At 39.0% G+C, this 15,513-nt stretch overlaps 2 protein-coding genes across 11 annotated transcripts in view; one reads left to right on the top strand and one right to left on the bottom strand.

The window, feature by feature from the left end:
* LOC117972778 (glycerophosphodiester phosphodiesterase domain-containing protein 5-like) overlaps positions 1–5,375 on the top strand; it is a 37,148-nt gene extending 31,773 nt beyond the window's left edge. For all 3 annotated transcript variants that reach the window (XM_034922961.2, XM_034922960.2, XM_034922962.2), the window contains exons 14-16: positions 2,261–2,343; positions 2,595–2,674; positions 3,239–5,375. In XM_034922961.2, the coding sequence (XP_034778852.2) occupies positions 2,261–2,343; positions 2,595–2,674; positions 3,239–3,351 (276 nt within the window). In that variant the 3' untranslated portion in view covers positions 3,352–5,375. The remainder of the gene's footprint in view (positions 1–2,260; positions 2,344–2,594; positions 2,675–3,238) is intronic.
* Positions 5,376–8,407: 3,032 nt separating this feature from the next.
* The window catches only part of LOC117406277 (unconventional myosin-VIIa), a 64,851-nt gene continuing 57,745 nt past the window's right edge, over positions 8,408–15,513 (bottom strand). For 4 of the 8 annotated variants that reach the window (XM_059028528.1, XM_059028532.1, XM_059028529.1 and 1 more), the window contains 8 exons: positions 14,762–14,875; positions 13,984–14,071; positions 13,572–13,678; positions 12,847–13,032; positions 12,160–12,276; positions 11,980–12,063; positions 11,542–11,661; positions 8,408–10,700 (listed from right to left, as the gene is read on the bottom strand). In XM_059028528.1, the coding sequence (XP_058884511.1) occupies positions 10,608–10,700; positions 11,542–11,661; positions 11,980–12,063; positions 12,160–12,276; positions 12,847–13,032; positions 13,572–13,678; positions 13,984–14,071; positions 14,762–14,875 (909 nt within the window). In that variant the 3' untranslated portion in view covers positions 8,408–10,607. The other 4 variants (XM_059028526.1, XM_059028530.1, XM_059028527.1 and 1 more) reach the window with 1 other exon arrangement.

Raw genomic sequence — 15,513 nt, 5'->3', positions numbered from 1 at the left:
TAGCACTTGTACTACCTAATGTTACTTTAAATAAAGAACTTAAAGACTAGTGCTAATCTAGGTCCGTGAAACCTGCAGCTAAAGAGAAGCTTGAGTGTGAAATACCAGTTATTCTAACTAATATATTTTAATTGTTGTTCAGATTCTGTTTTGTATCATTTTCTGTTTCAGACAATCACATCGATATGAGCCTTTAAAACCCCACAGCACCTATTTGACCTCATACAGAATCATAACCTCCAAGTAATATCTGGTACACCGGAGTGTAACTGCTAATCTGTCCCCCTGCAACACATTGAGGCCACAGTTTTAAAACTCTCCAGGACGTGACGGCTGAAACAGAAAATGATACAAAGTGAATCTAAACAGCAAGAATGCATTACTGACATTTCAAAGCATACAGAGTTGTTCTTTAAGGATATGTTTATTCTTAATACAAGGTGCTGTATGAATTGTGCACAGTGGCACTACTAAAAGTAAATTGGTGATTCTGGTTGGTTTCCTCCTTATTGTTCAGGGATTCATTTAAAGACAATACCACTGGGGAGATCAGCTGTAGTGACAAATAAATCACAGTGTGATCCGTAGCAGGAGGGTTTGGTTTTTCAGACTCATGTGGGAATTCCTGACCAAGTGAACTTTGGATTCTCAGAGCCATGGCTTGCAAATTGCAAGTGGGAGTAGATAATTGAACTGAAATTCCTTGAGTAATCATTTACATAAATAGAGTACAATAATTAAAACCTTTGATGCAAACATGCTGACACACATACCAAAGGTTAATTTAGAAGTCATTTCAAACAGAACGGATAGTTATTCAAATTCTGTGACAAAGGTAAGCTTTTAAAAAATATATATGGCTGTGGCCAATACTCACAATAAGAAAGCTGTGTATTTAGATATCTGCTAGCTATGGGTCGTGTTCACACATCTTTAACATGTTAGTGGCAGGGTAGCTGGACTGTCAAGGCTGGCTAACACCAGGAATAGCAGACACAGGAGGATGACATTTTCAGTTTTAGTGCTTTTATATTTACACACTAATATTTACACTAATATGCACACTAATGTTTACAACGAAGGTGTCACAGTGTTGTGTAAAGAGTGTTTTTGCATAGTCTGTTTTTATGAATAAAATACAGCTGAGATTCATAAACTATTCTATCCATTAAACAGACTTTGAAAAAAAAACATGCCTTAAAGCCTAATGAAATGGTGAAATGGACCCATATGATTCAGAACCCGTTTCAATCCTGGTACTTTGGTTTTATCGGTCAACCACAGCACCTCAGCCATCATGTTATGTCTTTCCTCTGTGGTAGCTGGTATCACAGGGCACCACAGACTAGACGACTAATTTATTCAGTAAACTAGCATTTCAGAAATGGTGCACCTCTGCTTCAAAATTGTCAGCTTTGAGTCGACCATATCAGAGGAATTGGGCTAACTCATATGTAGGTTAATGTTCTTTTAGCAAGTACTTGCAAAGTCAACTGCACAGCCTCTGAGCCTGGATGCATCAGCACCACTGGATTTCAGTGACCTGATTAAAACAGAATTGAATCTGGTTCTGAGTCATACTGATCCTCGTTTATGTGCTGGAGAGAATTTGATGACCACTCCCCTGTATGCCGTTTTTAAGAGCCTCTTGATAGAATCCCGAATAGCTCTGATGGCTACTGGTTGCCCAGCGATGGCTAACATTGTTTTTATGTGTGGACAGTGAAAATCCCTTAAGGTGCAGACTAGTCCAAGTTAGGAATAAAGATCTGTTCCAAAACTGGAGAAGCAGGATTGTGTGGAACGGAAACTTTGGAGGAACTTATTAGGATGAAGCTGAGGTGACAAGTAATGCAATGGGGTCTTAACAATGCCAGCAGTGTTCCATAACTGGATTCACTGACCAGAACTTGAACTCTGCCAGGGAATTTGCGCTGTTTACCTTATATTTATATTTAACTGCTGCATGTTGATAGATAGATAGATAGATAGATATCTCTATCAGCCTAATCAGCAAATCATCATGGATGGTTTATTTTAATTGATCCCAATTGATTTACAACAAGTTCATTTTTAAATAAAACAGAATCACTGAATTGCAAAGCAGAGGTTGTGGTCAGAGTCTGTGATAATGATATGATCGCCAGATTCCTTCGCCTGTCAAGTTTAAAACCATTAACACATGCAATTTCAGCAAACGGATGTGCTTAAAAGATTTGAGAGATCTGTGTTCAAACCTAACTGTGTTTTTCCTTTACAGACTCCTCATGAATACAAACTGATGTGGATTCTGTCAGACGTGGTGTCTGCAGTGCTCATTGTAGTTGTGTTTGTATTCCATTGGTGAGTATTGCAAAAATCTACCTGAAACAAACCACGAGATTGCCAAGAAATATTATGGCTTGTTCACATGACCTTTTTTTTTGAAGAACTGTCTGCATAGTATTTTTGAGATTATTTATTAGGTGCTTCAATCCAATTTATCAAGGTCTTCACAAAAAAATCATAAACATAGAATGTCTGGAAGTTCTGGTTCCTACTGCTAAATAGAAAGGGTATGATATATAACTAAACATTCTTAACCTTTCATCCAGGTGGAGAGAGAGGGGTCTACCTTGCTTTTCAGGCAGTAGACAAACTCATGAAAATGGTCCATACAGCAAGTTCAGGACTGGTACGTATTAAACAAACATATTAAAAAAAATAAAAACAGGAAGCTGTATTTGTAGGAATTACTGCATTGTTGTGTTTCTGAATCATTACTTTTAAAAAAGCTGCTATGGGTCAGTATCTGCAACAATTGCTGAAAACCTTGCCTTCAAGAAAGTACAGTACAGCAAGCTGTGCTAAAAATACAGAATATGCTGCTGTTAAAACCCTGTTCTTGTCACTGCCCCCTCCCCAATTTGTAATCACACAAGTAATTTCAGGAATATTTATTACAGTGGTAATTTTTACCCAAATCCAATGTATGGCTATTGACAGGAGCAGATCCAGAACTGAAATAGTTGTCATTCTTGTTAGGCTGCTGTTGCCTTTTTCTGTCAATTATTCAACAATTTCAGTGATTTGAAATGTACTCTCCAGTGGCCAAATGTCCAAAATGACCATTTTGTGAAAGGCACTCTGGCCACCTGTGTGTAAAGACCCTGGGTCCCTTGAGTGGCCGTTCAAAGCAGGCCTGACTGCATGAACTTCCTGTGTATTGACACACCGTTCCCTCTTTGTGCCCTTGCAGAGCTCAGCGATGTGTGGTCCATCTCCAGCGTCGATGTCCCTGGTGAGGTCCGGAGCTTCCACACCACCCCCAACCTGTCCACCATCTCTGAGGTCCACGAGCCCCCAGTCTGAGACCACTAGCCTGCCCAAGACCATCGAAACAAGACCGAAGTGTCCACACATAGAGAGGCAGGGGAACGCAACTTCAAACCCAACGGCAGGGTTTAGATTCACCCCAAAACAACCTCATTCCCATGCTTCTCCACATCACCTGCAACATGAGGACAGCCTGGCTTTTGGGGACCTATCAATAGACAATTTGTGACTTCTTTGGGCCTTGCAAAGCTGGTCAGCTGCGATGTGGGATGGGAGGGTCATTTTTATCCTCCTTCATCCCAGTGTGCAATTACATGGATGCTCGAATTCTCATTATAAATCACCTGTGGTAGGTTTTTAGGTGCAGGGACCTAGAATCTATTTATATGGAGATGTTTTCTAGGTCACAGTACCTGAAAAACCTGTGTGTGATTTATTGGGAGTGAAGAGGATACGTATATGTATTCACAGCAGCTGATATTTAAGGCTGTAGCTACTTGCCAGTGAATGCAGCCCTCATATCTAAAGATTTGTATGCAGGATCTTGTTTCTAGGGATATCCTGCCCAATGTATAGGAGAAGCAGAATTGGAATTCTTCTTTTAAAATAGTCCCATTGAATCTTTAGTGTCCACAGCGTATACAAGACCTAATTTAATGTCTAATCCAAAAGAAAGACCTTCCACAGCACAGCCCCTCCTTTTAATACTATGAGTTTTTTTTAACCCAGAAGCCTCCAGCACAACTAACTCCAGCTCCCATCTGAAATCTGACAAGTCTAGGTGGTATGACTTAAGGCAAAATCATAATGGAAACATGGAAAGCAAGGCTAGGAAAATAAAATAATACGCAGCATACCATTATACAATATTCTATAACAATGTCAAAATTACTGGGGTTCCCCATTGATAGATATGTATGTTTTCAGGCAAATACACTATTATACTGTTGTTGTTTTTTTTTCTTAAGGGACAAATTAAGTTTGCACAAATTAAAAAGTATTTAATATGTGAGACTTTCATAAGATTAGTGAGACAGTTTCTGAGGTCATGTCCCTTTCATAAGATTACAGGTTACAATCATTGACCTTTTTTGTTTGACATGTTTTAACCTTTGTTTTACACCAAACAGCTGTCTCATTTTTACCCTACAGTGAATTATAACCGCAAGTGGGTACTATAGGATTTTTGACATTACTCGAATGACTGTTTCCAGTACATTGAGCTTGTTCATATCATCTGAGCAATTTACATGAGGCCTTAACTTTAAATAACTATAGTTCCCAATTCACATTACCTTTCCGTTTGTTGATTTGAAGTTTTATGTTGCCAGGTAGAAACTTAGCATGCCATTTGTTTGTAGCATTTTTCCTGAGAAGAAACAGGGTGTGGGGGGGGGGGGGGGATGTTCAATTCTGGGGTATATAGAGCTATGCTAAGAGAACTCTGCAGCAGTGATGGCCATTTGAAGAGTAAGTAGTTGGGTTCCGAAAAAAATTGCATCACTCATTCCCACATGTTGCTACAACTGTTTAAATAACGTACATGTCATTTTTTTCATTAACATCCTGACAACTTACACTTATAACTTTAAAGTCTGTTTCAAGTCTGTTTCAAGGCTCTTTTCAAAATGTCCGCTCCAGTGCACTAATAGTGTAAGGATTATTGCCCACTTTGTCAAACAGGTAACACAACAATAATGATCCATGATGTGATACAGAACAGAAAACCAGAGCACTTGTTTTATGTTTTTTTTTTGTTTGTTTGCTCTTCCTGCAGTGATTTAGAGGACAGATCTCAAACCCCAATGCACTAGAGCAGACATTTTGACAAGAGCTTTGAAACAGACTTTAAAGTTATAATTGTAAAAGGTTGTCAGGATGTTGACAGTGAAAAGTACAATTACAGATACGCTATTTAAACAGGTGTAGCAACACGTATAATCCTGTATTTTTCGGAGCCCCACCACTTACTCTTTAAGGCCCAAGAAGGGTTTCATTTTACTTTTTAAAACTTCAGTGAAGCTTTTAATAAAAGGACTTGAACTACTGTGTTATTTGCATACCATAAATTTTGACCTTTTTTTTATATATATAAAACAAACTGATATGTGAATTGTGTGTTGTTTAGTTGTAAATCTTTGGCCAGTGTTTTATGACACACATACCACTGTTGAATTGAGATGTCTGCTGTTGGGAGAGAAATGGAAGGAACTGGGCATCGCTTAACTTAAGGGAGGAGACTGGAACACCTAGGCAAGCACCTGAACAGGTCGGTAGGATAAGCAAACTGCCAGCTAGTTGAGTTAGTACAGATGTAGCAAAGCTAAATGAATCCCTGCATTGCACACCCAGAGTTTGTGAATTTTACTGTTCATGCAAGTTTAATGACAATGGCACTGGCTGCAGTCTAGCATTGTGTTGACAGGTGGAAAAAGAGCTTCCCCTCACAGCTCTGTAGACACAACTCAATTCTGACATGAACACCTGGCTCCTCTCCATTGTGGCGAATCGTGTGGTGGTGTGTGATGTGGGCTAATGCCCAATGGGAACTAGGTTGTGAGACCATCAAACTAATTTTGTGACTAACTGTTTTCAAACAAAGGCTTCCAAAGAATAATCAAATAATTAAATCAGTTCAAATAAACCTGACCCCCTGTGCTGCTTAGGGGAATTGTAAAGCTGTTCCAGAACATACATCATGTCTGGACACTAAGAAAGAGGATTAAAATAAAAAATAACTGCCCATTCGTTTACAGATGCACTAGAGAACAGCGCTCGTACAATAATAAGCCAGTAATGTTTGAAAGTCCTTTAACACGTGACTTCATAAAACCATTTTGTGTATTCAAAAAGATATGACAGGAATGAGTGCTGAGGCAAAGTATAGCAGGTCAGCAATGAACAAGCAGGCTTTCACAAGAGCAATATGTCACATAGGGTCTCGAGTCAAAACAATAGCTCAGCGATACAATGAAACCAGTGTGCGTTGTGAAAAACAATGCTCTACTTGGCTTGTTTTCATATAGACACGATATTATTGGCAAAGAAAAAGTTCCATTGGGTAATTCAATCACGGCTGCTCTGGGAACGATTTGGAACAGTAGGTCTTTGCAATTACAGAAATTGGGCATCCGAGACTGACTGGCTCAGAAGAAAAGCACCTTGTTCAAAAATAAGTCTAAATTAAAGGGACAGCTCCAAACCTGTGGCTTTCCCAAACGTTCTAAATAAATACCCAGCCGTTTACAGAAGGGGGGCCCACTAAATTGACTGCAGCAATTCCATGGCTGTTTAAAAATGTGTTAACCTATGAACAGCTCCACATTTCTAAAAACACTCAAAGTAAAATAAATTGTCCACACAAACAATAACTATACTGCAGCGTAAAATAATAGAAACTGACCTGCAGTTGCTTACTGAGTTATGAAACTTGATAATACACTTCTTCAAACAGCTGTTACTATGGTCAATTATCCTTCCCAGCAGAACACGAGGGCGCAGGTCCCAGATCTAAGGTGACTCTCATTAAACAGCCCCAAACAATCCTTCTGTTGTTCTGGGACAGGTAACTAACAAGGTAAAGCATAAAGCAGCGATACAGTAAGCCACCTTGTGTTAATAAAATGTATTACACCTACAGAAGTTACATGCTGTCATATTTTTTCGCTTGTATATATTATGCTTCAGTATACCATCAATTTTCATTAGAGGCAAGGTGCAGAATTTTCCTACAAGAGACTACAATATTCAAACACATTTAACATGTTTTCGGGAACGTGCAGTAGTTACCAATTGTCACAAGCCATGTTGTAACTAAAAGATAACTGGACAAGCATTTATGTGTATTATATTACTATTTCAAACTTTAAAAAAAGACAACGCAACACTCCAGTGACAGTCATTTCTTCCCACCACGCAACCCACAAAGTACCCGTGTTCTTTACTATAAGAAATTCAGATTTAATACCATGAAAACAGAACAGAACACCACAATCAATTCGTCATCATGCATTCATTTTGTAAAACAATTTTACAATATTACAACATGTACCTTTTACTATAAACATTATTTGCACATTTTGTTCATGGGTAGAGTTGAACTAAAATCACCTATGTCTGAGATACAGACTGTTTTAAAGACATTTATTAGTAGCAAGATGTACATAATTTGTTTTCAACAAAGCCTGTCTTTGCTTAAGCCTGAGGAGATGCACTAGACATAGCAACCAGTGCCAATAAATACTTTCTATAATTCCACTTACACATTCCACAGTAACCATACAAGTAAAAAAAAAAAAAAAAAAAAAATAGTCTGTTTTGTATTAACATTTTTCTGTCAGGCTTCAGTTTGGCCCTACTGAACCTGACACCATGGCAACTCATTCAACCCTCCTAGTGGAGCCCAACTGTTCTTAGCATATATTAATAATGACTGCAGTACATACATATTAGTACAGGGGACCTGAACTGTACTTAACATGAGGTAATAACGTTGATAAGGTGATAACGTTGTTGGTTACATTTTTAAAAAATGTGTGTAAAATCAAACAAGTTTTGTATTCATTTTAACAACTGTTCCTGTTTGAACTCATTCTCAATGGTGTTTTGTTGCTCTAATACTGATTTTGCTTTTATTATCATAATCTAATTGCCTGCCGTCTTACTTGTAGGCCTGTGTTGTGTTGCCATGGTTTTTGAGAAATAATGTCACCCTTCAACTATGTTGTTGATTTAACCTGCTTCGCAATGACATCATAATAAGGCAAGGCAGGTGTAAACATTTAACAATATCATTCCAGGAATGGGTAACAGATATCAGTTCAGCTTCTTGTGTTGAAACATACAGGTAGTTTTATATTGTCAGTACCCACCCTCAGTATTGCATTGTGTCTCAAAAGGGCTCAAAGTGTTTGGGTTTTACTGTTCCCTGTGTGCATTCAGTATGGGCCCTCAGAGTGGGAGATGACAGAGATGGTTTTAAAGTATGAAAACACAGCTGGGATATCACAAACAAATTCTCATCATCCACTCTCTTCAGGATCTTAAGTAAACAAGTTTCTTTACCAACCTCTGGTGTTTTAGCCTTACACACCTTTTGCCATGCTATTTACAAATCTGTTTTTTTTTGTTAAATAAAATTGGTAACAGTTTGGTTTATTGATCCATTATAAGTGGTTATATGCCCTTAAGATGGTGTGTTTAATATATAAAATGACTTGTGTATTTTAAAATAGCAGTTTAAGATAATGTTTTGTTTATTTTAGTTATAAAAAAAATATTGGGACTAAGGGATTATAAATAATAACGAATTACAATACAAAAAATGAAATAATTTTTTATTATAACCAGGAGGTCCCCGGTTAAAATCCCAGCTCAGCCACAGCCTCACTGTGTGACCCTGAGCAAGTCACTTAACCTCCTTGTGCTCTGTCTTTCGGGTGAGATGCTGTTGAAAGTGACTCTGCAGCTGATGCATAGTTCACGTACCCTAGCCTCTGTAAATCGTCTTGGATAAAGGGGTCTGCTAAATAAACAAATAGTAATAATAACATATATTATCATTACATGATTCATACATATAACTACCAAGAATGGATCCATAAACTACCATCATCCTACTTTTCATCTTCTTTCACTGTGTGTGCTTTGGAATTTAACATTTTAAAAACAGCAGCTTTCTTTACAAGATAATCCAGAGTGTTCAGTAGATATATCATTTCTCTTATTAAAACAAACAACGTTACTATGAACAACTTTTCAATGTGTATATTATATTAAACAACATTTGTAAAAATCTATTCAGATAAATAACATACCGATACATGAAATTTACCACTAACTGTTACAGCAATCCTGCATGTTCATCATTCTAGTCCACTCACCTCCTACTTCCAATGAGCATAAAAAAAAGAACTCTAGGGGTCATTTTAATCCCAGTGGGTCAATGGTCTTGTGCTGGCATGTCACAGAATACAACATTCACAGATCCAAGTTTCTCTTTGGATTGTGCTAAAATGGGATGCGAAATATACACTTTCTAAAACCTGTTAAATCCAACTCATGTTTTTTGTTCTTTTTCAAAAGGGGGTGTTCTGGCATGATGGTTATTTAACAGAGAATCCAGAACTTTATCTCGGTGAGCTGTTGTAGTTTGCAAGTCCAGCAGGTGGCATTGGGGTGTATGTTATTTAATCAGTTTGAAGAAGTACAATGTCAAATCTGATGCAAGGCCTGTGTTCTGACAAAGACATTTTCAATGGGAGCAAGGTGGGCCATTTCCCTCATTCTGTTCTGAGTGCAACCTGGCTTCTAAGGCTTTTTGTGACAGAGGTAAAACCAAGAGAAATCAGACACAGTGGAAAGAGTGAGTGCAATGTGGTTTTCCCCCCAAAAAATTGATTCAATCCAATGTAAAATAAGGGGTATTTATAATAATGTATTTTGTGCTTTGTTATCCTTTTCAGAATAGCTTGCTCTTTGTATTTTTTTAAAAATTTTTTATATAAATTATTGGAATTATAAAGACAGCCACTGAGACCCTCTAAACTGGAGGGGAAATGAATAATAAAGCACACCATAGCTAACAAAAAACAATAATAAATTGCTAAAATATTATAACCTTGCAGATATCATTTTAATACTGATTCTTATCTATCTCCAATTCTCAGTTATTTCTACTGTTAAATAGACCTCAAACAGGGTCTTAAACAAGTTCTCTGAAGCTCTGCAAAAAAAACTCTGAGGTCACTGCGTATTTAATTCCTCCTTTTCCATTCACGTCATTTTCTCATGCTGCAATTTCTCCTGTAGCACGTAAATAGCTTTAAATCCATAGTCCTGCAACTTTTTACATGACTTCCTTTTAAAAAATAAAAAGGACAAATAAAGAACATAAAATATGAGTTGTGAGCTAGAAGGTCTCACTCTTCAGTCTGAAAAATGCTGAACAGTAAAAACAAAGAAAGCCTGGCACAGACTCAGGGCCTAGTGGAGCTTATCTAGAGCCAGGCCTGGGCATTCTATTGCTCACCTAGGCCTAGTTAGGCCCAACAGACCATACAGGGGAGAATACCATTCCTCTGCCTGTGGTTGTGCTGTCACAGGTAGTCGTCCTCACTGGATGGAGAGGTGGGGCTGTGCTCGTCAGGGTCTGTGTCGGTGGAGCTCTGCGAGGGGCTCCGGCTCATCCTCCACACCTGGGTGGAGAAGGTGTTGGCCCAGCTGCAAGGGTTGCCCAGCGGCCGGAGGAGCTGTATAAGCTCAAAAGCTTGGCGCCAGTAATCACGCTCAGTTCACTTGCTGCTGCCCTTGGTGCTGCGCTGCTTGCTCATGGTGGTCAGCATCTGGCTGATGTATGAAGTCAACAGGTCGTCCATCTTGTACCCCTACGGAAAATTATAATATACACGTCTGGAAGGTTTGCTGGGATAATAATACATATAAAAACAGACAAAGTTGGAAACTAGCCTTTAGGAGAGATCATCACATTGCCTCCCCACTCTCCCCACTGTATTGCAAACAAAGCTTGCCTTTGAGTGCAATCATACATCACCTCACCACACGGCTGCTGAACTTCCCTCGGGTCAGTGTGGAGCTGTGATGAGGAGCATGTTGTCGCTTTGCCTGGAGCCAAATGCTCCACAAACACCAACGGATAAACCTACTCATCACTTTAAATCACAACTTTACCCCAGACCTTTAACTTAAACATTAAATTCCCTCTGAGATGATACTAAATTTATATTCAGTCCCTCAGTGGACAATTGAAATATGATTCTCGGTATATAACAAATGATATTACAAGTATCGACGTTCCCAGAGCATTTAGTCACCAGCAAATAGACAACTTGCTGATGAGGCTGGCCAGTCATATTGTAGATTTATTATTCTGGGCAGGAGATAACTATTCGCCACTATAGTTTTAAATATGTAGTCTATAGTAATCCACAGACATCATTTTAAGCCAATGCAACAGGCACATATTGTCTTAGAGATGCCTGCTATTGTGGCTTTACTACTCAAAGACAATGGTCATGCTTTCACTACATCATCTGCCTGAAATCAGTAACCAGGGAGGGAATCACAGATCTTAGGCTTCTTGCTGCCACTGCATCACATTTCTTTGCCAATGAAGTCTCTCTTTGTATTTGCCCACCCTTGCTCTGTCAACATTTTTACTTCTGTGCCAGTCTTTATAGTCAGAAACAAAGTGAAGTCTCTCCTCACCAGTGACGTTTCACAGAGAAGCTTGCTCCCTCGCACCAGGTTTCCGATGGTGATGTGGAAGTAGGTGTTGCCGCTGCTCCAGTTTGAGATCTTTGTGAACGGGTGGGTTGTCAGTATGTCCTGAAAGCACATTTTAGTAGATAACACGAGTGTCAGATTAGATTTATCTCTTGGGTATACAAAATGAAATCAACTAGATAAACACTGCAGTCACCGGCATATTCTGGTTGGTGTATTGGCATGAGGGAATGCCCTCTGTAAGCCTGTGTTAAGCTTGTCCTGGGTGAATGCTTGTTGTATTGAGCTGCCTTTAATAAAGCACCTTAAGCGACTAAAGCAGGACTGACGCCTCCTAGTGTGTTATTACAACACCAACACGCTATAATATATTAACTTATCATTTTTGTAAGCTAGTTGTTAAAAGGTTAAAAATACCACCTTGGTCTTTGGGTCTATCAAGCTGACTCCATGCTTGTTTATTGCTATAAGCAGGATCTCTGGAAAATTTGGCTCAGTAGTTTGCTGTGAAGAAAACAAAGACAAAGTGATTGTTTGTGATCACAGGAGAATCAATGCAATATTAAAGCAAGACGCAATATAAAATGGAAACTTCAATACCTTAACTTCAAAGAAGGCGGATCCAAATGTAGGCCACTTGAAGATAATTTTTAAAAACACCAGCTTGGCCTCCTCCCTTGATTTTCCAGCTTGCTTGTTGAAGTAGGCCACAATGGACTGGGAAGTTAAGTATGAAATGACAATCAATAGCAATTCATTGTTAAGTCCTGTTACACTAACTTTAAGCACATCCCATTAGTAGTTCAAGCAAAAGAAAAGTTCCATCAAAAAGAGACTCTGGATCAACCAAGGGAGGGAAACAGACAGGAGCTGCTATTGCTGTGGTGGAGGAGAGGAGGAAGGGGCACTTGACAGCTCACAGGTATGTTTGAGGGTCATTGATACATTATAGGGGAGGCTCATTAGCCGAGACATAGTTGTCATGGTAACATAATTGGTGATATTGAGTCTAAGGATAGCCTATTCTGATTGTCAGATTGTCTTCTTTTTAATCATGTTATGATTACAGATAGGAGGAGGCAAGACATGGCACTCAATTAAAATAGTGGAAATCATTACTTCAATATATATATAGCTAGATTTTTGTTGTCAGTTGAACTTGAGCTGTTGTGTACACAGGCTGGTGTGAAGCATTAAAGCCAGTCGGATATGAAATCAACTGTGTCTGTGATTTATTACAGCATGGTTTCCAGTGATGTGTGAAGCCTGGTGTTTCAGTCTTATTACCCGTTTCCAGTCGTCGGGAGAGAGCTGGCGAATCAAGTCCTGGGGGACCAGCTCCTTCAGGATCTTGGTAATGCTGGGAAAGTGTGACTTGTCGTCCTCGAACTTCACACGGTAAATCAGAGCGCCGAGCTGGAACACCTCTTCCCTGGAGCACTTGTGGTAACCACGCAGGTACTTGGGCAGCTCCTGGGAGAAGAAAGGCAGTGAGACACAAAATCCGCTCATGGAACTTTAGATGCATGAAAAACAACTTCATTATATTAGAACTGTGGAATTACACATGCTTCCTGATCTTACATTGTAACTGCTGTGATATCACCTGGCCTTGTGAACCACCTAGTGTAATTAAATGGTAACGCCATAGTCCAGACCATTTCCATGTAATTACACACTTATTAAACCAGCTGTTACCATGAAAGAACCAGGGACCTCGTTGTTACAATGCAATTAGATGGTAATCTAAAGTTCTACTATTAATTTTTACACAGAGATACAATAAATCAAGGAAATTCTAACAGTATAATTCTGATGCTTTTCCCATCCTTTACTATGGTGCCAGTGCTTTGCCATGCTTCGTTTGTCCTTGACATCACTTTGCTAAGCCATTACAATGGTAAACAGCAATACGGTTGTTCATAGGTGTTGCAAGAATATGGTTTGAAGCCTGGAGGCACATTGGTTTCAAATAAACAAGCATACAGGCAACTACGGATATTGTGGCACACCTGATAGTAGTGGAATATGGAGTCTGCCATGGAATCCTTTCCTGGGACAGTGCTCGTCCAGAGCTTCTTCATAAAGAACACCTGATATGTTAAAGAAGGCACTATACCTGCAAGGTAAGCACAATGCAAATTGAAGGCTGAACTGACCTGACTTTCATTACCTTTGTGGTTTCGAAAGCTAGTGCATTTCATATACATATTCCCTTTATCCTATTTAAAAGTATAACCAGAAATAAATACTGCTGTATCCCCATATATGTGGACCATCAAGGCTTATCCTACCTAGAATAATGGGTACCAAATCTGCGCGCTGCATTGGAGAGGATAGTGCACAGTATGTCCACGTTTGTAATGACCATCGTAGTCACCTTTTTTATGAGCATTCTTATTCTGAATAGAAAAGCAGCATTACCATCCTTTGCTGGTCTGGCTTTCTTGATCCAGTCTGTGAGATGCCTCACAAAGTCAAAGAAGAAGTCCCCCTCTGGAACACTGATCACCTGAGATACAGGGAATGGAAAGAGCACAAGCAACATGTAGCAACTTAACATAGCCTGTTCAATTAGAAATGATGCAGAACTGCATCCGCGTCATAGCAAGTTCCAGATCTTTACTCACAAAATCCTACACAGATTAAAAAAAAAACCAGAATAATTCTGTAAGGATTAAGATCGTTTCAATCTTGAGGTATGATTCCGCTAGACTTGTGTCAATACAAATACATTTAAGCATGAACTACTGTAACATGTTTTCTTTTTAATTCATGCGAATTAAGAATCAAAGCAGGATGCAGACTCACATTGGTGATAATTAGGGTTAAGTGTGATTTATTGCTTACAGTCTCTCACCTGGAACAGCTTTTTGTAGCCCATGCACAAGTGTCTGTGCTGGATTTGACACAGGAAATACGAACAGCACTTTCAAACGTTAGATCTTTGTCAAGCGAGACACTTTTGATTAATATAGCTTTAGATAATGTGCAGTTTAATTACCAGCTCTGTACTGCATAGTATAATCTTGTGAAGACACCGTCATGAAAGATGATCTGTCACACTAATACAGTTGTTGTCTTGATTTTTACGGTTATTATCCATACACTCAGTTTGGGTGCTTGATCGCTGCATGGATGGCCATCACGTGTCTGTGTTACAAATGCAACAAATTAATAAGTCCTCCTTTGGGGTTCCTACCTTGTCAGAAATCTTTACAAATAAGCTGAAGCCCTCTGAAGATTTAAGCAGCAGCCTGTTAGATATGTTCTGACAGAAGTCCTTTGCTTTTGTGCTCGACTCCACTTCAAAAGCCTGAAACGAGGGGGAGGGGTGGAGAAGACACAGTCAGACCACCTTTATTTAAAAAAGCTCACTTTCTTTATTTTAATTTAGATTAGGCCACAGTGCCACACAGTGAATAAGTAGGAAGAATATGCGATAACACGGTGTGCCAATTAGCAGTAGGAAATGAAATTTAATTAAGCAATTATGCACACTAGAATCTAATTACGAATAATTGTTTTTAATTTATGAACTAGATTCTTGAAGTTCATTCAATTTGACAGGCGTTCTTTTGTTCGCTGTCAGAGTACCACACATGAAAAACGATGTTCATTTATTTCAAAGCCTATGCAAATGAGGCTACAAGGAAACAGGTTTGTTGTCTTCGATTCCATTAGTAATGGCAGTAATTTAAACTTTTATAATTTCATGACTGTTTGACCAAAACAGAGAATTTCAGTCCTGATTTTTTCCTTGTTATAGTGTACCATCGTGGGTTTGGCTAGTTTTACGCTGACATTCTCTTCAAAAGGAATTTTTTTTTACCACCAGGTGGTGCCAATCTCTCTAAGCTTTTGCCTATTTTAACCCAGTCCAGGCGGGACATCCTGTCGAAAATCCTGTTGGAACTTCACGGGACTCCTTGGTCCTAGTCTGAGGTAGTGAAT

This window comes from Acipenser ruthenus, chromosome 8, assembly GCF_902713425.1.
Source record: "Acipenser ruthenus chromosome 8, fAciRut3.2 maternal haplotype, whole genome shotgun sequence".
Lineage (NCBI taxonomy): Eukaryota > Metazoa > Chordata > Actinopteri > Acipenseriformes > Acipenseridae > Acipenser > Acipenser ruthenus.
The sequence above is the reverse complement of the archived record's forward strand: the minus strand, read 5'-3'. Positions and strand labels throughout refer to the sequence as shown.